The following is a 21,791-nucleotide window of genomic DNA, read 5'->3' on the forward strand; positions in this document are numbered from 1 at the left end:
AAAGTCATTGAGCCCAATATAAGGATATTGGGATGAACGGCCCAGAATTCACAGCAGGCTTCAGACTCAATGATCTTATGGTCCCTTCTGGCCTTAAACTCCATGGAACCTTAACTGTCTGTTAAGGAAGCTTTTTGGCCATGCATTCTTCTTTAGTTCAAATGGTACAGCAACTGCTTAGATATCCAAAGGTTAAAGCCTAGTATGGCTAGATTCCTTACAGTGTCACCATTGTGCCACCATTCACACTCATCTAACAGTCTGGTACACGAGCATACTCTAATGCACCGAAAAGAGACCAAAGTGCATGCAAAGGTTTATGAAGTAGGCCACTTTCAGGGCCTACACCTTTCACTGTACGCCATACCACTCTATGCCAAGCACAACGTAAGAGTTAAACTCACTAGAATCATGATCTCTGAAGACAGCACAGATGCGTCAGTCACCAGGATTACAGAAAATTTCATGCTGCTGGTAGTACAAAGACTGGAGCAGAATGGCAATGGAAATGAACACCACACCACAAAAGCTGAAGAGTCATTCAGTCAGGACAAAACCATTGGTTATAGACGGTGGAGAAAGAATATATAGAATTACATAAAGAAACAGTATATTTAGGGTGTCAAGTCAAGTACTTAAGTCAGTAAATGCCAACCTTAATTCTGTTCTCTCATGCGTCTGCTGTATAGCCATTAATTACATGGTAAGGGTACACACTGAATAATAAGGAAAAAAGAATACTGAATGCCTGGGCAACCCTACTTTTGGTATTTCTGAAGACTTTACAACCTTAACTTCCTTTTAACAGGTTTTTGTATGTAGTTCCCCCTAGGGTTTGGGGCCAGGGTGGGGTGGGGGTTAATGTAAGTTAACTTCCTCTCTGAAAGAAGAAGCTGCGGGAGTATTGGGGGCGGGGCGGGAATCAACTACATGGCACCACACACACACTTAGAATCTAAAGGGAACCTGCGGCTTGCCTGGACTTAGGAAAGCTTGCAGTTTACACCAGTAACTGTAAGTGCTCCTTTGGATCAATAAAACATAAACTGTAATGTTCCTGGTAACATCTTATGTACTAACAGATGACAACAGAAAAAGAGTTATCAGTCTGTGAGATCAGTAAGCTGCATCTTAAACAGGATCCTTTGCCGTGTATTTGTACAGCTGCTACTTCATCCTGAAGTCATCTCATTGTGTCTGGGCATTATAGGGATAAGAAACCTGCTCAGAAAGCAGGCCTTTTAGAAGCTATTCTGCTAGGCTGTGTCCTGTAGCAACCAACAGTATCATGCATTCACATGTTAAATTCCTGGAGATCTGGGATGTCACGTGTACTGACTTAAAAGGGTGAACAAGAAGTTTGCATTTGTCATTACCACATGAAGAATCATGTTGGAATTAAAATCATCAGTCATTTTAGCATACTACACACAAAGCTAAATGAACAAAAGATAAAAACATACAAAAAATAACAAGGAAATTCAGAGCCTATACTAACATCTTGCCATGCACCATGTACAGTACAAAGCACAGATAGCATACGTAAATTAAAATCAGATTGTGATCTGTTTGGGTAGGAACCATGTCTTTCAACAGGCTCTGGAAAGCCTCAACACTTTTTGATGCTGTTGAGAAGAGAAGAGAAGAGAAGAGAAGAGAAGAGAAGAGAAGAGAAGAGAAGAGAAGAGAAGAGAAGAGAAGAGAAGAGAAGAGAAGAGAAGAGAAGAGAAGAGAAGAGAAGAGAAGAGAAGAGAAGAGAAGAGAAGAGAAGAGAAGAGAAGAGAAGAGAAGAATGAAGATACACAGCATTCTCAACAGACTGACAGGCACACTGCATTCATTTCAAAACCTCACTTAGCTTGTTCCTTTCATTCAGAATGAGAGCACTTCCCCCAGGATATTAATAGCAGTAGCAATTCATATTTATATTGTAGTAGCACCCAAAGGCCCCAATTAGGACTGAAGCACTATTGTGCTGGTTACTGAACACACATACAAAGACAATTCCTGCCCAGAAGGTCTTACAATCCAAAGACAGATTTCAGAGAAGCAGCCGTGTTAGTCTGTATCCGCAAAAAGAAAAGGAGTACTTGTGGCACCTTAGAGACTAACCAATTTATTTGAACATAAGCCTTCATGAGCTACAGTACTCCTTTTCTTTTTACAATCTAAAGTATCTTCTAACCTACTCGAATACCAGACAAGTTAAAAACAAACTCCATAACAGCATTCCTTCTGTCTGAATGTTGTTGTAAGGGGGAGCTGGGTACTTATAGCTCACTAACTCAGTCATTAGACAAGATGCAATAAGAAACCAATAGAGGTGGAAGTGAGGAGTACCCTGTACTACAGAAATAATGTAGTGAAAAAAACAGTTGCAGACCAAAGTTATAAGCAAAGGAACATTACATAATCAGCATGTATTTGAGTAACTGCTTTCATAACTTAAAAATAAGGACAAGCTTTTTTCAATTGGATGGAGGAGACATCCTTCAAGATGACAGATAACTGACAAGTACTGAAGGTAATAGAGAAAGGGAAAATGAGGATTGATGTAAGGAAGAAATAAGGAGATGCTGGATAGAGAATGTAAAAATCCAGAGATGGAAAGAGAAGCCCGCTGAAGAAATTCAAAAGCCCCTGGAGAGAGAGACCACCTTGCTTTACCTGTTTGCCACAAGCAAAAAGGATCAAAAAATACACAGTGAACAAAACCTCATCCCAGAACAGATACAAATAATTCCAAAGGTCAATTAGTTTGGACAATATAATTAAGGATCCCATTCCACAAAAAAATAATAAAACCTAAAAATTGCAAGCCTATAATTGGTATATTAGATGCATGAACTTTGTTCTTGTACCCATTGCTAATCCAAAGCCATGAAGAGGATCTGTAAATAGTTACAAATTCAACCCCTACAGCATGCTGCAGCTCCAGCAATTGATTGGATTTATTCCCATCACTCTACTACCGTCAAACTTGAAACACACAAAACCAAAACCACATCACCATGTAACAACTACTTCATAAGCATTTAAAGAGGGACTGGCAAGAGTTCCTATACTTACTTGTGTCCTCCCATCTGAGAAGGTGCAGCTTCCATGCAGAGTAATAAAGAAATCCAAGTACCAGAAAGAGACAAAGGGCTAGCAGCAGGTTACGCATAAACACCAACAATCCCATCTTCATACGAAATCTGCTCTTCTACATGATCTGGAGAAGAAAAACAGTTTGAACCTTGAACCATCCAGCTTGCAATTCATTCAAGAGCAAGTACACTATAAACATGAGAAACTCAAGAAGCAAGTCAATGTTCTGAGCAATGTAAAACTCATACAAGTTATCTAAACATGATGCCAGTGAAAGTAACATTAATATAACTTTGGGCTCAGTCAGTAACTCCCATTCTGAAGAGCCAATTAGGACGCTACATAAGAACAAGAAGCCTGCTCAGTTCACTTTCATAGAATCATAGACTTTAAGGTCAGAAGGGACTATTATGATCGTCTAGTCTGACCTCCTGCACAACACAGGCCACAGAATCTCACCCACCAACTCCTGTAACAACCCCCTAACTTATGTCTGAGCTACTGAAGTCCTCAAATCATGGTTTAAAGACTTCAAGGTGTAGAGAATCCTCCAGTAAGTGACCCATGCCCCACGCTGCAGAGGAAGGCGAAAAATCCCCAGGGCCTCTGCCAATCTGCCCTGGGGGAAAATTCCTTCCCGACCCCAAATATGGAGATCAGCTAAACCCTGAGCATGTGGGCAAGATTCACCAGCCAGACACCCAGGAAAGAACTCTCTATAGTAACTCCGATCCCACCCCATCCAGCGTCCCATCACAGGCCATTGGGCATATCTGTCGCTAGTAGTCGAAGATCAATTAATTGCCAAAATTAGGCTATCCCATCATATCATATCCTCCATAAACTTATCAAGCTTTGTCTTGAAGCCAGATATGTCTTTTGCCCGCACTGCTTCCCTTGGAAGGTTATTCCAGAAATTCACTCCTCTGATGGTTAGAAACCTTCATCTAATTTCAAGTCTAAACTTCCTGATGGCCAGTTTATATCCATTTGTTCTTGTGTCCACATTGGTACTGAGCTCAAATAATTCTTCTCCCTCCATGGTATTTATCCCTCTGATATATTTATAGAGAGCAATCAGATCTCCCCTCAGCCTTCTTTTGGTTAGGCTAAACAAGCCAAGCTCATTGAATCTCCTTTCATAAGACAGGTTTTCCATTCCTCATATCATCCTCTTAGCCCTTCTCTGAATCTGTTCCAGTTTGAATTCATCCTTCTTAAACATGGGAGACCAGAACTGCACACAATATTCTAGGTGAGGTCTCACCAGTGCCTTGTATAACAGTACTAACACCTCCTTATCTCTACTGGAAATACCTCGCCTGATGCATCCCAAGACCGCATTAGCTTTTATCACAGCCATATCACATTGGCGGCTCATAGTCATCCTGTGATCAACCAATACTCCAAGCTCCGTCTTCTCCTCTGTTACTTCCAAGTAATGCATCCCCAGTTTATAACAGAAATTCTTGTTATTAATCCCTAAATGGATGACCTTGCACTTTTCACTATTAAATTTCATCCTATTACTATTACTCCAGTTTACAAGGTCATCCATCCTGTATGATATCCCGATCCTTCTCTGTATTGGCAATACCTCCCAGCTTCGTGTCATCCACAACTTTATTAGCACATTCCTGCTTTTTGTGCCAAGGTCAGTAATAAAAAGATTAAATAAGACTGGCCCCAAAACCAATCCCTGAGGAACTCCACTAGTAACCTCCTTCTAGTCTGACAGTTCACCTTTCAGTGTGACCTGCTGTAGTCTTCCCTTTAACCAGTTCCTTATCCGCCTTTCAATTTTCATATTGATCCCCATCTTTTCCAATTTAGCTAATAATTCTCCATGTGAAACCGTATCAAATGCCTTACTGAAATTGAGGTAAATTAGATCCACTGCGTTCCCTTTGTCTAAAAAATCTGTTACCTTCTCAAAGAAGGAGATCAGGTTGGTTTGACACGATCTACCTTTTGTAAAGCCATGTTGTATTTTGTCCCAATTACCATTGACCTCAATGTCCTTAACTACTTTCTCCTTCAAAATTTTTTCCAAGACCTTGCATGCTACAGATGTCAGACTAACAGGCCTGTAGTTACCTGGATTGCTTTTTTTACCTTTCTTAAAAATAGGAACTATGTTAGCAATTCTCCAGTCAGGTACAACCCCTGAGTTTACAGATTGATTAAAAATTCTTGCTAACAGGCTTGCAATTTCATGTGCGAGTTCCTTTAATATTCTTGGATGAAAATTATCCAGGCCCCCCAATTTAGTCCCATTAAGCTGTTCGAGTTTGGCTTCTAGCTTGGATGTGGTAATATCTACCTCCATGTCCTCATTCCCATTTGTCGTCCTACCATTATCCCTAAGCTCCTCATTAGCCTCGTTAAAGACTGAGGCAAAGTATTTGTTTAGATATTGGGCCATGCCTACATTATCCTTAACCTCCACTCCATCCTCAGTGTTAAGCGGTCCCAATTCTTTCTTTGTTTTCTTCTCATTTATATGGCTATAGAACCTTTTAGTATTGCTTTTAATTCCCTTTGCAAGGTCCAACTCTACATGGCTTTTGGCCTTTCTCACTTTATCCCTACATGTTCTGACCTCAGTAAGGTAGCTTTCCTTACTAATCCCTCCCATCTTCCACTCCTTGTAGGCTTTCTGCTTTTTCTTAATCACCTCTCTGAGATGCTTGCTCATCCAGCTTGGTCTACAACTCCTGCCGATGAATTTTTTCCCCTTTCTTGGGATGCAGGCTTCTGATAGTTTCTGCAACTTTGACTTGAAGTAATTCCAAGCCTCCTCTGCCTTTAGATCCAGAAGTTTTTCAGTCCAATCCACTTCCCTCACTAATTTCCTTAATTTTTTAAAGTTAGCCTTTTTGAAATCAAAAACCCTAGTCACAGATCTATTTTTGTTTATCCTTCCATTTAGTTTTAACTGAATTAGCTCATGATCGCTCTAACCAAGGTTGTCCCCTACTATCATTTCTTCTTTGAGGTCCTCACTGCTCACCAAAACCAAATCTAAAATGGCATCCCCTTGTCGGCTCAGCAACTACTTGGTGAAGGAATCCATCAGCTATTGCATCCAGGAAAATCTGAGCCCTATTATTATTACTAGCACTTGTCCTCCAGTCTCTATCTGGGAAGTTAAAGTCTCCCATGATCACACAATTCCCATCAGTATTTACTTCTTTAAAAACATTAAAGAGGTCTCTATCCATATCCAGATTGGATTCTGGCAGTCTATAGCACACCCCAAGCACTATCCCAGGGCAGGCTCTAGCAGCGTTCTTCCCCAATGTGATTTTTGCCAGACAGACTCTGTCTTATCCATTCCATCACTTCTTATTTCTTTTCAGTCTACCTCATCATTGATGTACAATGCTACTCCACCACCTTTGCCTTTATTTCTGTCTTTTCTAAACAGCACACACCCTTCAATACCCGTACTCCAGTCCTGACGACTATTCCACCCTGTTTCTGTTCTCCCTAGAATATCTGGTTTCACTTCCTGCACCAGTAGCTCTAGTTCCTCCATTTTGTTACCTAGGCTCCTCGCACTGGTGTACAAACATCTTAATTTTTGCAGTTTGGCTTTGCTCACATTCTTTACCCGATTGGGCACAGACATTCTACCACCAATATTACCTATTAGATTGGTATGTACACTGCCCTTCCGCCTTATGTCCATTCTCCTACCCACGGCTGTATCCTTTCTTACTTTGTTTTCTTCCCTCTCAAAAAGAATAACTGGCATGGAGATTACCTGGACATCTCCCAGCCATCTCCCCCGAATTCCTAGTTTAAAGCTCTCGATCAGTTGTGCCATCCTCCATCCTAAAAGTCTATTTCCCACCTTACTCAGGTGAAGTCCATCCCGAGAAAACAGTCCTCTGACCATGAAAGCTTCCCAGTGGCCATACATCCCAAAGCGCTCCTTATAGCACCACTGCCTGAGCCATCTGTTGAGCCTCATAATCTTGTCACACCTTTGTTGCCCTTCTCTAGGAACGGGCAGAATCCCACTGAAGATCACCTAAGCCTCAATTTCCTTTAGCGTCTTCCCCAGCCTGGCATAGTCTCCCTTGATATGTTCCAGCGAGAAGCTAGCCGTATCATTTGTTCCCACATGAAGGATAATCAATGGATTCTTTCCTGCTCCCGTTAGGATCCTCTTCAGCCTCAGGTCCACATCCCGTATCTTAGCACCCAGCAGACAGCACACTCTTCTGTTCTCTGGATCAGCTCTTGTTACAGGCCTGTCTATTCTTCTCAGTAATGAGTCCCCAATCACGTAGACCTGCCTTTACCTGGCGATGGTGCGATTCTCCAGTCTATCCTCTGTTCCATCTGGCTGCAAGTCCTCTCGATTCCTATTGTCCCTTGCAATCCTCTTTAACCCATCCCGTATCCTCCTAGGACTCATATATGGTGTTGTTATCTCCATTGACTCCTGCCCTCTTCCAATAGGATGATCTGCTCTTCTCTTTTTCCTTGTTCACTCACCTTCAGTGACCACCTGCTGTGCCCCTTCTTCATTTTCCAACTCCACAAACCTGTTCCTGAGCTCTATTTCTCCCTCACTGCCTCGTCTTTTCCTCTGCCTGGTTCTCTTAGTCACATGCTTCCACGGTCCACTTTCCTCACCCAGCAGTATCCCCTCAGAGTACTTCAGTCCTGCTTCCATCTGCAAGTCTGAGCTTTTCCCTTCAGCCTCCTCATGTCTTTGCCCCATCATCTGCTCGAACCCCCTTCTAAACTCAACCACAGTCTCCACCTGCATCTCCAATCCTAGGATCTTGAGCGGATCACTGCGGACTACGTGGCTCTGGGAAGAAGGATAAAGGAGTTTGAGGCATAAGTGGTGTTCTCGTCCATCCTCCCCGTGGAAAGAAAAGGCCTGGGTAGGGACCGTCGAATCGTGGAAGTCAACGAATGGCTACGCAGGTGGTGTCGAAGAGAAGGCTTTGGATTCTTTGACCATGGGATGGTGTTCCATGAAGGAGGAGTGCTGGGCAGAGACGGGCTCCACCTTACGAAGAGAGGGAAGAGCATCTTTGTGAGCAGGCTGGCTAATCTAGTGAGGAGGGCTTTAAAGTAGGTTCACCGGGGGAAGGAGACCAAAGCCCTGAGGTAAGTGGGAAAGCGGGATACTGGGAGGAAGCACAGGCAGGAATGTCTGTGAGGGGAGGGCTCCTGCCTCATACTGAGTATGAGGGGCGATCAGCAGGTTATCTCAAGTGCTTATATACGAATGCACAAAGCCTTGGAAACAAGCAGGGAGAACTGGAGGTCCTGGTGATGTCAAGGAATTATGACGTGATCGGAATAACAGAGACTTGGTGGGATAACTCACATGACTGGAGTACTGTCATGGATGGTTATAAACTGTTCAGGAAGGACAGGCAGGGCAGAAAAGGTGGGGGAGTAGCACTGTATGTAAGGGAGCAGTATGACTGCTCAGAGCTCCGGTACGAAACTGAAGAAAAACCTGAGTGTCTCCGGATTAAGTTTAGAAGTGTGTGCAACAAGAGTGATGTAGTGGTGGGAGTCTGCTATAGACCACCGGAGCAGGGGGATGAGGTAGATGAGGCTTTCTTCCGGCAGCTCGCAGAAGCTACTAGATCGCACGCCCTGGTTCTCATGGGTGACTTTAATTTTCCTGATATCTGCTGGGAGAGCAATACAGCGTTGCATAGACAATCCAGGAAGTTTTTGGAAAGAGTAGGGGACAATTTCCTGGTGCAAGTGCTAGAGGAGCCAACGGGGGGGGGGGGAGCTTTTCTTGACCTGCTGCTCACAAACCGGGAAGAATTAGTGGGGGAAGCAAAAGTGGATGGGAATCTGGGAGGCACTGACCATGAGTTGGTTGAGTTCAGGATCCTGACACAGGGAAGAAAGGTAAGCAGCACGATACAGACCCTGGACTTCAGGAAAGCAGACTTCGACTCCCTCAGGGAACGGATGGGTAGGATCCCCTGGGGGACTAACATGAAGGGGAAAGGAGTCCAGGAGAGCTGGCTGTATTTCAAGGAATCCCTGTTGAGGTTACAGGGACAAACCATCCCGATGTGTCGAAAGAATAGTAAATATGGCAGGCGACCAAATGGCTAGGCAGCAGCAGCAAATGGCTGTACCAGCAGCAAATGGCTAGGCTAGGCAGCAGTTCTGCGGAAAAGGACCTAGGGGTGACAGTGGACGAGAAGCTGGATATAAGTCAGCAGTGTGCCCTCGTTGCCAAGAAGGCCAATGGCATTTTGGGATGTATAAGTAGGGGCATAGCGAGCAGATCGAGGGACGTGATCGTTCCCCTCTAGTCGACACTGGTGAGGCCTCATCTGGAGTACTGTGTCCAGTTTTGGGCCCCACACTACAAGAAGGATGTGGATAAATTGGAGAGAGTCCAGCGAAGGGCAACAAAAATGATTAGGGCTCTGGAACACATGACTTATGAGGAGAGGCTGAGGGAACTGGGATTGTTTAGTCTGCGGAAGAGAAGAATGAGGGGGGATTTGATAGCTGCTTTCAACTACCTGAGAGGTGGTTCCAGAGAGGATGGTTCTAGACTATTCTCAGTGGTGGAAGAGGACAGGACAAGGAGTAATGGTCTCAAGTTGCAGTGGGGGAGGTTTAGGTTGGATATTAGGAAAAACTTTTTCACTAGGAGGGTGGTGAAACACTGGAATGCATTACCTAGGGAGGTGGTAGAATCTCCTTCCTTAGAAGTTTTTAAGGTCAGGCTTGACAAAGCCCTGGCTGGGATGATTTAATTGGGGATTGGTCCTGCTTTGAGCAGGGAGTTGGACTAGATGACCTCCTGAGGTCCCTTCTAACCCTGATATTCTATGATTCTATGATCTTCGTTTCCATCAGCTCTATCAGGTGGCACTTCATGCAGACTAAATTGTTTTCAGGTACCCCCTCCAAGATCATGTACATGCCACAGCTTCTACATCCAGTCATCTTCAATGTGTCTTCCACTGCTTGGGTCACTCCCACTGCTGCCTCTGTGTCTGTCATTGCCTTACCACCTAAGTCCTGTCAGTCTGGGAAACACAAACCACACTAAACCACCCACCCACAGCAAAACAAGCCCCCAACGAGCATGAAAACACTACCAGACCACCCCATACTCCCTTCTTTAGCTTGTCTGTTCCTCTGCCTGGCTCTTAGTCTTCCCCCCAGACTCACCTTTCAAACTCCCCCGTTTACAGCTCTGTTTGCTGGCTCCTGTGCCGCTGCGGCTGTCTGTGCTGCTGCCTGGCTGGGTGGCTGCCTTGATAGGATGCCTACTCAGAGAAGCCCCGCCCCCTAATCAGGGCTCAGCTTCTCTCCCAGCACACCGCCCCGACAAGCCTCTGTAAATACCAATACAAATACACATACTTTCTCCTCCAACAGAATACCTTTCAATCCACTGTGTGTGTGCATAACAAAAGAATGGCCAGACTGGGTCAGACCAAAGGTCCATTCAGCCCAGTATCCTGTCTGCCAACAGTGGCCAATGCCAGGTGCCCCAGAGGGAGTGAACCGAACAGGTAATAATCAAGCGATCTCTCTCCTGCCATCCATCTCCACCCTCTGACAAACAGAGGCTAGGGACACCATTCCTTACCCATCCTGGCTAATAGCCATTAATGGACCTATCGTCCATTGATTTATCCAGTTCTCTTTTAAACCCTGTTATAGCCCTAGCCTTCACAACCTCCTCAGGCAAGAAGTTCCACAGGTTGACTGTGCACTGTGTGAAGAAGAACTTCCTTTGATTTTTTTTAAACCTGCTGCCCACTAATTTCATTTGGTGGCCTCTAGCTCTTATATTATGGGAACAAGTAAATAACTTTTCCTTATTCACTTCCTCCACACCAGGCATGATTTTATAGACCTATCATATCCCCCCTTAGTCTCCTCTTTTCCAAGCTGAAAAGTCCTAGCCTCTTTAATCTCTCGTCATATGGGACCCGTTCCAAACCCCTAATCATTTTAGTTGCCCTTCTCTGAACCTTTTCTAATGCCAATATATCTTTTTTGAGATGAGGAGACCACATCTGTATGCAGTATTCAAGATGTGGGCATACCATGGATTTATATAAGGGCAATAAGATATTCTCCGTCTTATTCTCTATCCCCTTTTCTAATGATTCCCAACATCCTGTTTTGCTTTTTTGACTGCCACTGCACTGCGTGGATGTCTTCAGATTACTATTTACAATGACTTCAAGATCTTTCTCCTGATTAGCTGTAGCTAAACAAGCCCCCATCATATTGTATGTATAGTTGAGGTTATTTTTTCATTTATCCACATTAAATTTCATTTGCCATTTTGTTGCCTAATCACTTAGTTTTGTGATATCTTTTTGAAGTTCTTAACTATCTTGGGCAGTTTGGTATCATCTGCAAACTTTGCCACCTCACTGTTTACTCCTTTCTCCAAATAATCTATGAATAAATTGAATAGGATTGGTCCTAGGACTGTCCGTTGGGGAACACTACTAGTTACCCCTCTCCATTCCCTACCCTTTGTTCCCTGTCTTTTAACCAGTTCTCAATCCATGAAAGGATCTTCCCTCTTATCCCATGACAACTTCATTTACGTAAGAGCCTTTGGTGAGGGATTTTGTCAAAGGCTTTCTGGAAATCTAAGTACACTATGTCCACTGGATCTCCCTTACTAATCTATTAGAGTTCTTTGAAGGGGTCCACATGTTTGCTGACCCCTTCAAAGAACTCTAATAGATTAGTAAGACATGATTTCCCTTTACAGAAACCATGTTGACATTTGCCCAACAATTTAGGTTCTTCTATGTGTCTGACAATTTTATTCTTTACTATTGTTTCAACTAATTTGCCCGGATGTTAGACTTACCGGTCTGTAATTGCCGGGATCACCTCTAGAGCCCTTCTTAAATATTGGCGTTACATTAGCTATCTTCCAGTCACTGGGTACAGAAGCTGATTTAAAGGACAGGTTACAAACCACAGTTAATAGTTCTGCAATTAGGGTGTCTGGAATTATAGATTTCATTTCCCTCAACTACCCACATAATCCTGTTACAGGTTCCTTAATTAGCAAAGTGGAGGAAAACTCACTTGTGTGCTTAAATTTTACATCTACTACTCTCACCAGTATGAGGCAGCACAAAAATACCATTTCAAGACTTCAACAGATGTCATCCCCAAGGTGTTAATTAGTTAATCTTGCAGTATAGACTACATTAAGCACTCTATACCAACGTGCTGGTTAAATTAAAAGAAAACTTGAAGTAACTGGGGGATTGAAGGGTTTAGGACATTAGTTTCCTAGAAGTGAAAAACTCCGTATACTATTGCCAGTCTAATCAGAGTAACAGTGACCAAAAATCATTATCCAAAGACTGTGTGGTAACCTGTATGAAAGGAATTGATAGTTAAAATATGGATGGAAGAGCGTACACAATACCAAAAGCCACCATCACAACTGGTACCCTTCCTGAGAGTGTCAGCAGATGGGATTAAGACTGAGTAGAATATAAAATTGAACTTTCCATTCTTTCCTATAGATGGGCCCTGTATATGGGACTGAAACACATAGGCAAGGCAATATGGGAAAGTTCACAAAACAGCTTCCTAGGGAAGGAAAATAGACTAGTGTCCTGCGTGGTGAAAATGAGAAAGACTAGAGGAAGAAGATGGTTGATTTCCGAAGTCTAAGGCCTGGTCTACACTACGAGTTTAGGTCAAATTTAGCAGCGTTACCTCGATTTAACCCTGCATGCGTCCACACGACAAAGCCCTTTTTTTCGACCTAAAGGGCTCTTAAAATCGATTTCTTTACTCCACCCCCAACGAGGGGATTAGCACTGAAATCAACCTTGCCGGGTCGAATTTGGGGTACTGTGGACACAATTTGACGGTATTGGCCTCCGGGAACTATCCCAGAGTGCTCAGTTGTGACCACTCTGGACAGCGCTCTCAACTCAGATGCACTGGCCAGGTAGACAGGAAAAGGCCCGCGAACTTTTGAATCCCATTTCCTGTTTGGTCAGCATGGCGAGCTCACCTGCACAGGTCACCATGCAGATCCCATCAGCACAGGAAACCATGTAGTCCCAGAATTGCCAAAGAGCTCCAGCATGGACCGAACTGGAGGTACAGGATCTGATCGCTGTAAGGGGAGACGAATCCGTGCTGGCAGAACTCCATTCGAAAAAAAAAAATGCCAAAACATTTGAAAAAAATCTCCAGTGGCATGAAGGACAGAGGCTATAACAGGGACCCGCAGCAGTGCTGCGTGAAAATTAAGGAGCTCAGGCAAAGCCTACCAAAAAAACAGAGGCAAACAGCCGCTCTGGTTCAGAGCCCCAGACATGCTGTTTCTATGATGAGCTGCACGCCATTCTAGGGGGTGCAGCCACCACTACCCCAACCCTGTGCTTTGACTCCGTCCAAGGAGTGGGAAGCAACATGGAAGCAGGTTTTGGGGGCGAGGAAGATGATGAGGAGGAGGAGGTTGTAGATAGCTCACAGCAAGGAAGTGGAGAAACCGGTTTCCCCAACAGCCAGGATCTGTTTATCACCCTGGACCTGGAGCCAGTAATCCCCGAACCCACCCAAGGCGGGCTCCCGGACCCTGAAGGCAGAGAAGGGACCTCTGGTGAGTATATCTTTGTAAATATTATACCTGGTTTAAAAGCAAGCGTGTTTAATGATTAATTTGCCCTGGCATTCGCGGCCAGTACAGCTACTGGAAAAGTCTGTTAACGTGTCTGGGGATGGAGCGGAAATCCTCCAGGGACATCTCCATAAAGCTCTCCTGGATGTACTCCCAAAGCCTTTGCAAAAGGTTTCTGGGGAGGGAAGCCTTATTCCATCCTCTATGGTAGGACACTTTACCACACCAGGCCAGTAGCACGTAGTCAGGAATCATTGCAGAACAAAGCATTGCAGCGAATGGTCCCGGTGTTTGCTGGCATTCAAACAACATCTGTTCTTTATCTCTCTGTGTTACCCGCAGGAGAGTGATATCATTCATGGTCACCTGGTTGAAATAGGGTGGTTTTAATAAGCAGACATTTAGAAGTGCCCGTTCCTGCTAGGCTGTTTGCCTGTGGCTGAACAGAAATCTTCCCCGCTGTTAGCCATGCTGTGGTGGGATGGGGTGAAGCCATCATCCCAGAGAATTTGGGGGGGTGTTAGTTGGGTTTCTGCTGCACATTAACGCGGAAACCGCAGCCCTCCTTTTAAATTGCCAACCCATTTTTAATGGCCAACCCAACGGCTGCTTCGTATGGGAAATGAGGGCGCTGCTGTTTGAAACCATTCCCACATGTTATAAAGGTTAAAGAAGCCAAAAGACTGTGGCTTACCATGGCTGCCTGCAAGCCGAATTCTGTTGCCTGGCCCTGCATGAGTGATCTCTCACACCAAACCGGCATACCCTCAATAAGAGGCAAAATACGACCTTGTAATGAAAGCACATGTGCTGTGTAATGTAAACAGCAAGGTTTACCGTGAAAGAGTGTACCCATTGTTCTATAAAATGTGTCTTTTTAACTACCACTGTCCCCTTTTTTTTTTTCCTCCACCAGCTGCAAATATTTCTCCTTCCCAGAGACTAGCGAAGATTAGAAGGCAAAAAAAAGGCACTCGCGATGAAATGTTCTCTGACCTCATGCTGTCTTCCCACACTGACAGAGCACAGCAAAATACGTGGAGGCAGACAATCTCAGAGTGCAGGAAAACATGATACGACCGCAAGGAGAAGTGGCGGGCTGAAGATGGTAGGTGGCGTCAGCTTGCTGAAAGAAGGCAGGAGTCAACGCTCAGGCTGCTGGAGGATCAAACTCATATGCTCCAGAGTGTGGTTGAGCTACAGGAAAGGCAGCAGGACCACAGACGCCACTACAGCCCCTGTGTAACCAACCACCCTCCTCCCCAAGTTCCATAGCCTCCTCACCCAGGCGCCCAAGAACACAATGCGGGGGCCTCCGGCCACCCAGCCACTCCACCCCAGAGGATTGCCCAAGCAACAGAAGGCTGGCATTCAATAAGTTTTAAAGTGATGTGTGGCCTTGTCCTTCCCTCCTCCACCACCCCTCCCGGTGCTTCCCTCCTCCACCACCCCGCCCAGGCTACCTTGGCAGTTATCCCCCTATTTGTGTGATGAATTAATAAAGAATGCATGAATGTGAAGCAACAATGACTTTATTGCCTCTGCAAGCAGTGATCGAAAGGGGGGGGAAGGGGGGAAGGGGAGGGGAGGGTGCTTCGCTTACAGGAAAGTAGAGTGAACCCAGGGGAGGGGTTTCCATCAAGGAGAAACAAAGAGAACTTTCACAGCATAGCCTGGCCAGTCATGAAACTGGTTTTCAAAGCTTCTCTGATGCGCACCGTGCCCTCCTGTACTCTTCTAACCGCCCTGGCGTCTGGCTGCGTGTAATCAGCGGCCAGGCGATTTGCCTCAACCTCCCACCCCGCCATAAACATCTCCCCTTTACCCTCACAGATATTGTGGAGTGCACAGTAAGCAGTAATAACAATGGGAATATTGGTTTCGCTAACCCTAAACTGCGCCAGCGCGCTTTTAAACGTCCAAATGCACATTCTACCACCATTCTGCACTTGCTCAGCCTATAGTTGAACAGCTCCTGACTACTGTCCAGGGTGCCTGTGTATGGCTTCATGAACCATGGCATAGAGTTCCTGAAGATGTGAGCATCATGTACCTTTCCCAGACATCCCACGTTGATGTTGGTGAAACGTCCCTTGTGATCCACCAGTGCTTGCGGTTTATGTACTCGCTGCCTTGGTGCTCCGGTGCCAAGATAGGGATATGGGTTCTGTCAATCGCTCCACCACAGTTAGGGAATCCAATTGCAGCAAAGCCATCCACTATGACCTGCACATTTCCCAGAGTCACTACCCTTGATAGCAACAGCTCAGTGATAGTGTTGGCTACTTGCATCACAACAGCCCCCACGGTAGATCTGCCCACTCCAAATTGATTCCCGACTGACCGGTAACTGTCTGGCGTTGCAAGCTTCCACAGAGCTATCGCCACTCACTTCTCAACTGTGAGGGCTGCTCTCATCTTGGTAATCTTGGGCTTTAGGGCACGGGAAAGTAAGTCACAAAGTTCCATGAAAGTGCCCTTACGCATGTGAAGGTTTCGCAACCACCGGGAATCGTCCCAGACCTGCAACACTATGCAGTCCCACCAGTCTGTGCTTGTTTCCCGGGCCCAGAATCAGCGTTCCAGGCCATGAACCTGCCCCATTCGCACCATGATGTGCGCATTGCAGCGGCCCGTAATTTGTGAGAAGTCTGTGTCCATATCCTCATCACTCGTCACTGCGCTGCAGTCATCTCCTCGCCTGGTTTCACTTTTGTTGCAGGTTATGATTCTGCATATCCTGCTGGATAATGCGCGCAGTGTTTACAGTGCTCATAATTGCCGCAGTGATCTGAGCGGGCTCCATGTTCCCAGTGCTATGGCGTCTTCGCTGAAAAAAGGCGCGAAATGATTGTCTGCCATTGCTCTGACGGAGGGAGGCGTGACTGACGACATGGCTTACAGTGAATTAAAATCAACAAAGAGGGTGGCTTTGCATCAAGGAGAAACAGAATGGCCCCCTCAAGGACAGAACTCAAAACCCTGGGTTTAGCAGGCCGTTGATTTCAGGGAGGGCGGGAGGGGTGAGAAAATGAATACAAATGAACACAAAACAAATCTGGTCTATTTCTTGTTTTGATCCACTTCATCTATCTTTATAAATCTTAGGCTGGTAGCAGACGGTGCAGTATGACTGCTAGCCATCGTCATCTCCTGGCTGCTCACCAGAAGACGGTGCAGTACAACTGCCGGCAGGACTAAATCTCCATGAGATGAAACTTAAAAAGGGAAATGACCTGGCTGAGTCACTCCCATGTCTGCCCAGGCACCCCGACTGACCTCACCGAGGTCGGCTAAAAGAGCACCCAGGAGTACAACGACGATGGCTACCAATCATAATGCACCGTCTGCTGCCAAAAGGCAATGAGCTGCTGCTGTGTAGCAATGCAGTACCTCATCTGCCAGCACCCAGCAGACATACGGTGACAGTGAGCTGAGCGGGCTCCATGCTTGCTGTGGTATGGCGTCTGCACGGGTAACCCAGGAAAAAAGGCGCAAAACGATTGTCTGCCGTTGCTTTCATGGAGGGAGGGAGGGAAGGGGGGGGCCTGGCAATATGTACCCAGAACCACCCGTGACGATGTTTTTGCCCCATCAGACATTGGGATTTTAACCCAGAATTCAAATGGGCAGTGAAGACTTCAGGAACTGTGGGATAGCTACCCACAGTGCAATGCTCTGGAAGTCGACGGCAGCCTCGGTACTGTGGACGCACTCTGCCGACTAAATGCACTTAGAGCATTTGTGTGCGGACACAATCGACTGTATAAAAATGCTTTCTAAGAAACCGACTTCTAAAAATTCGACCTAATTTCGCAGTGTACACATACCCTAACTCTCAGCAATGACAATTAAAGATTTACTCAGTTGCAGTGGACAGATTCAAAAAACCTGTAGCCCATTCAAGGAAGGATGGAAGTACAACTCCCCAATGTGGACCAGTTATATTAGTATAAAAATGCTGTTTCCAAAAGAGCCTGTACCTTTACAGGAAGGCAAATAAAGTACACGGGCACAACCCCCTAGTGTGAAATCTGTTCCCCAGTATAACTATTTCAGTTTAAAAAAATGCCATACCGATAACCAAAGTAGTTAAACCAATACAAAAACTATGTTTAAACCAGGCCTAAGCAAAAAGAGGAATGGGGATCTTTAAGTATATCTGAAAACTACCAGGCACAGGCCGATACAAATGATAAAACCCCACAAGTGGGCTCCTAAGGCATCCTAGTAGAAATCCCACCACTCCTCCGAGCAGCTAGGGGAGGGACAGCGGACTTCTCACTCATGTGGCATTTCTCGATCTTGTCTTTCATATCTACTTCTAAATGGTGCCTGGTTCTTTTTTTTTTTTTCCCCCTCAAGCCTTGTTCTAAACTATCTGTTTCAAACACAGCAAAAGTTCACACCAAGGAAGTCTTCCACTAACATCCCCTCAGCCTAAATTTAATAGCAGGCTTGAGAAATGCTGGAGAAATTCTACAAAACCCCAGTGAAAGGTCCCAAGAATGCTTTGTTGTAGAACTAGAGGGACACGCTTAGCATAAGTAGTTAGAGAACTGGCGTCAAAACAGGAATAAAACCTCCTCCAAGCGCACACCCTAGTAGTCATCTATCACCCCACACTGGAACCCATATGGGGTATCATCAAACAACTATAACCCATGCTGAATGGGGACCCTATCCTGAAATAAATCTTTCCTGAATCCCCTCTTCTGGCCTTCAAACAACCCCCTAACCTCATCAACAGAAGAAAGTTCTCCACAGACCAGGGCACAACATCTCAAAGCGGCACCAGACCCTACCAGAACAACAGATGCAAAACATGCAGACATCTCCACTGCTTCAATGATCAACATACTCCCCAATACGCCTTTCGAGAGCCACAGATCTTACGCATGCCTATCACAACATGTGGTTATCACATCCAGTGTACTAAGTGCCCCAAGAACAACTATGGGGGTGAAACAGCACAATCACTATGCTCTCAAATGAACTTTCACAGGAAAAGAATAAAAGACAAACACCATATATCTCCTTATCTGATCTATCAGTCCTCATCCTCAAAGGACACCTGCACAATGCTTTCAAAAGACAAGTCTGGGAGTTTAAATTCGTAACTTGCTGAACACTAACAATCATGGTCTTAATAAAGACACTGGATTTATGACCTATTACAACAATCTGTAACCCACTCTCCCCGTTTGTCCTGTGAGTACAGGGGAGTTAACAGGCCACTTCACTTTGAGTGGTCCCTTTAAATATGTACTTACTACTTACACTAAACTATCTGTTCAGTCTTGTATTTAGCTGTGACACTCTTAGACCTTGTCTTCATTAAAGAATGGAATATTCACACCCTTGAGCGACGTAAATAATATGGACCTAAGCGCCGCTTTAGAGCTTCTCCCGCCAACATAGCTACCGCCCACCATGGGAGCAGGAGTTAAGCTGACGGGAGAGCTCTCTCCCGTCAGCTTAGAGCGTCTCCACCACAAGCACTACAGAGGCGCAGCTGTGCTGCTGTAAGTGCTGTAGTGTAGATGTAGCCCTAGTACCTTTCCCAGACCTCAAGATGAGCTCTATGTACCTCAAAAGCTTGTTTCTCACCAACAGCAGTTGATCCAATAAAAAAATATTACCTCACCCACCTTGTGTCTCTAATATCCTGGGACCGACACAGCTACAACACTGCTGCATAGAACAATGGAAGTTACTGTAGAACTGACAGAATTCCCATACCTTGCCTCCCATATGTGTGTGCATTTGCAACCAGAGGGTTTGTGTTCTGTAATATCATATAAAGGTCATCCTCGAGGAAGACTTCCTGAAGATGCCTACTTTGCTTTTGAGTAGCGTTCATCACTGCAGGTTCGTTTTCTACCCACCCTGCCGCCTCTGTGCAGAGCAAAACCCTCAGTATCCCATCCAACAGTCAGCTATAACCCCAAAGGCACATTTGGGCGTCTCTAAAGGAAACAGCACTCTACCGCAAAACCATGAGTAACATTCATAGCACAGGAGCAGTTCAGCATGCATTATATTGTTCTATCACTACCTGCCAGCAGAACAGAAGTACATTGGAAGAAAAATTTTACCCTTCTACTTGCAAGGCAAATGTAATATTAAGTAGTGCTACACGTAATGCAGCTATCTAAGGGGAAAGCAGCTCAGAATACTGTTACTCCCTTATGTACACTTCTGAACGAGATTAAGCAAAGAGTTGCATACTGCTTAGTTCAGTCTTTTGACCATCTGATACTACATGAAAGAGAAAGAAGGCAGTGAGCTTTACAGTTGCTAGCACCGTGACAGGGTTTAGCAGTGCCACTCCCACAATGACCATCAGAATCCCCCAGATCACTTTGAAATGTTAAGATTAAAATTAAGGGGATGATTAAATAAACTTCTCCATTTCTGCAGCTCAGGAAGCCCTAGTCACAATTAGTTTGCCAAAGAAGATGCCTACAGATAGACCTCTGGAGGGAAAATAAGAACAGCAGCTACCCCAAGCCTCTTCTACATCACTTGAACCACTACAGGATAGCACCTTCTTCACCAAGAGGATTGAAGACAAGGGAAAAGGGGGAGGTAGCCACATTACTGCAAGGTCATGCTCCAGGCAATGGCCAAGGATGATACTGTGATCTTGTGTCTTCAACCACTAAGTAGAGTGACCCTTCCATTCTCCTCATAGGTTCCCTCATCAGACGAAATTTAGGCTACAGTTTATAAGGTGTACCCAGGCCCTTCAGGTGATAGCTAGCGACAGCATTTGTGTGGGGGGAGACTGGAGGACAGACATGGCTGGGAAAGATTCTCAATAATGGATTTATTAAAGGAGCATTCTTAACACACAGCTACCAAAAGAATAGTTATTTAGAGACTGCACTGATGTACTTCATTAATCATCATTCTAGTGATAGGCAAAAGTCTGGTGTTATTGATGGCAATCTTTGGTACCATTTACCACAAGGTCAACTGAGATGGCCTAGGCAATCTCTAGAGAGTGGAAGGAATTCTTCTTCAACAACTCTCTTCCCAGCTTTCCAACAGGGTTAAGAGGGCAGTGCTGGGCAATTACAGATGCCAACAGATTGCAGGGGTCTGCAGTCCATCTGTATTCCGGTAACCAGTCAGCTCTATGCCTTTTGGCCAGAGTCATGGGGTGCAATTGTTTCCTCCTGGAGACTAGCTGCAACAGGGATATGGGGAGATACATTCTGGAGAAGACAAAGGCGATGCTGGTTCCTGTTGCTCCTGCAGTAGCCCAACTGCGGCTCAAGCCCCCATGCACACGCAGCCATGCTTAGCAGGAGCCCACCTATGAGTGGCAAAGCGACCAAGCTCAGCCACATTAGGTCTGAAGAGCTCAGAAACATTTAGACTGGAACTGAACAGTTCAGGACTGAAGCAGGAAACGTCATTCAGCCCTGGAGGCTGCCTAGCCTCTCCAGTCAAGGTCCTAGTCAATGGCAGATGAGGGAGCAGACACCGCAGATCCACCCCCCAGAAAGGTTCCTGCAATTTGAGTCAGGGAACACAGGACATTCAGACACAACAAGAAGCGGAAAGAGACTGGAGGCTGCCAAGCCGAGCCCACCCCAGCTCCCCAGGCCCGAGCGGGCGGTCACTGTGCGGGGCAGCACCCAGCCCCCTTTCCCTGGGGCAGCCCACATGGCCCCAGGCCCTGGCTCCCCAAGGGGGCACAATGCCGGTGCCCACCCCGCTCTAGCCCCGCGCCGAAGCAGACCCCGGGGCCTCTGCCGCCGGGGCGGGGAGCCCCGGATCTGACAGGGGCCGGCTCGGACGGGGGAGGGTGCTGAGGGCCGGGCCAGGGCTGGCTGGGGAGGGGAGGGCCGGGCCGGGGGGAGCCAAACGGGCCAGGCGCAGGGGCTGTGAACGCTGCTGGCGGGGTAGACACAGGCGGGGGGGGGCGGGCCGCTGGGGGCCGCTGGGGGGGAGGGGGCGCTCGGGGGGGAGCTGACGGGGGGCCGAGCCGGGGGGGAGCTGACGGGGGGGCGGGACGGGGGGCGGGGGGGGCGCT

At 46.0% G+C, this 21,791-nt stretch overlaps 1 protein-coding gene across 3 annotated transcripts in view; it reads right to left on the reverse strand.

The window, feature by feature from the left end:
* Window positions 1-21,791, reverse strand: part of ST3GAL3 (ST3 beta-galactoside alpha-2,3-sialyltransferase 3) — a 369,376-nt gene that overhangs the window by 347,132 nt on the left and 453 nt on the right. For 2 of the 3 annotated variants that reach the window (XM_084637380.1, XM_084637379.1), the window contains exon 2: window positions 3,070-3,214. In XM_084637380.1, the coding sequence (XP_084493506.1) occupies window positions 3,070-3,190 (121 nt within the window). In that variant the 5' untranslated portion in view covers window positions 3,191-3,214. Of the gene's footprint in view, window positions 1-3,069; window positions 3,215-10,284; window positions 10,452-11,959; window positions 12,046-13,132; window positions 13,270-13,753; window positions 13,892-21,791 lie in introns of those variants that run through there. The other variant, XM_084637378.1, reaches the window with a different exon arrangement.

This window comes from Lepidochelys olivacea, assembly GCF_965140295.1.
Source record: "Lepidochelys olivacea isolate rLepOli2 genome assembly, chromosome: 8".
Classification (NCBI taxonomy): Eukaryota; Metazoa; Chordata; order Testudines; family Cheloniidae; genus Lepidochelys; species Lepidochelys olivacea.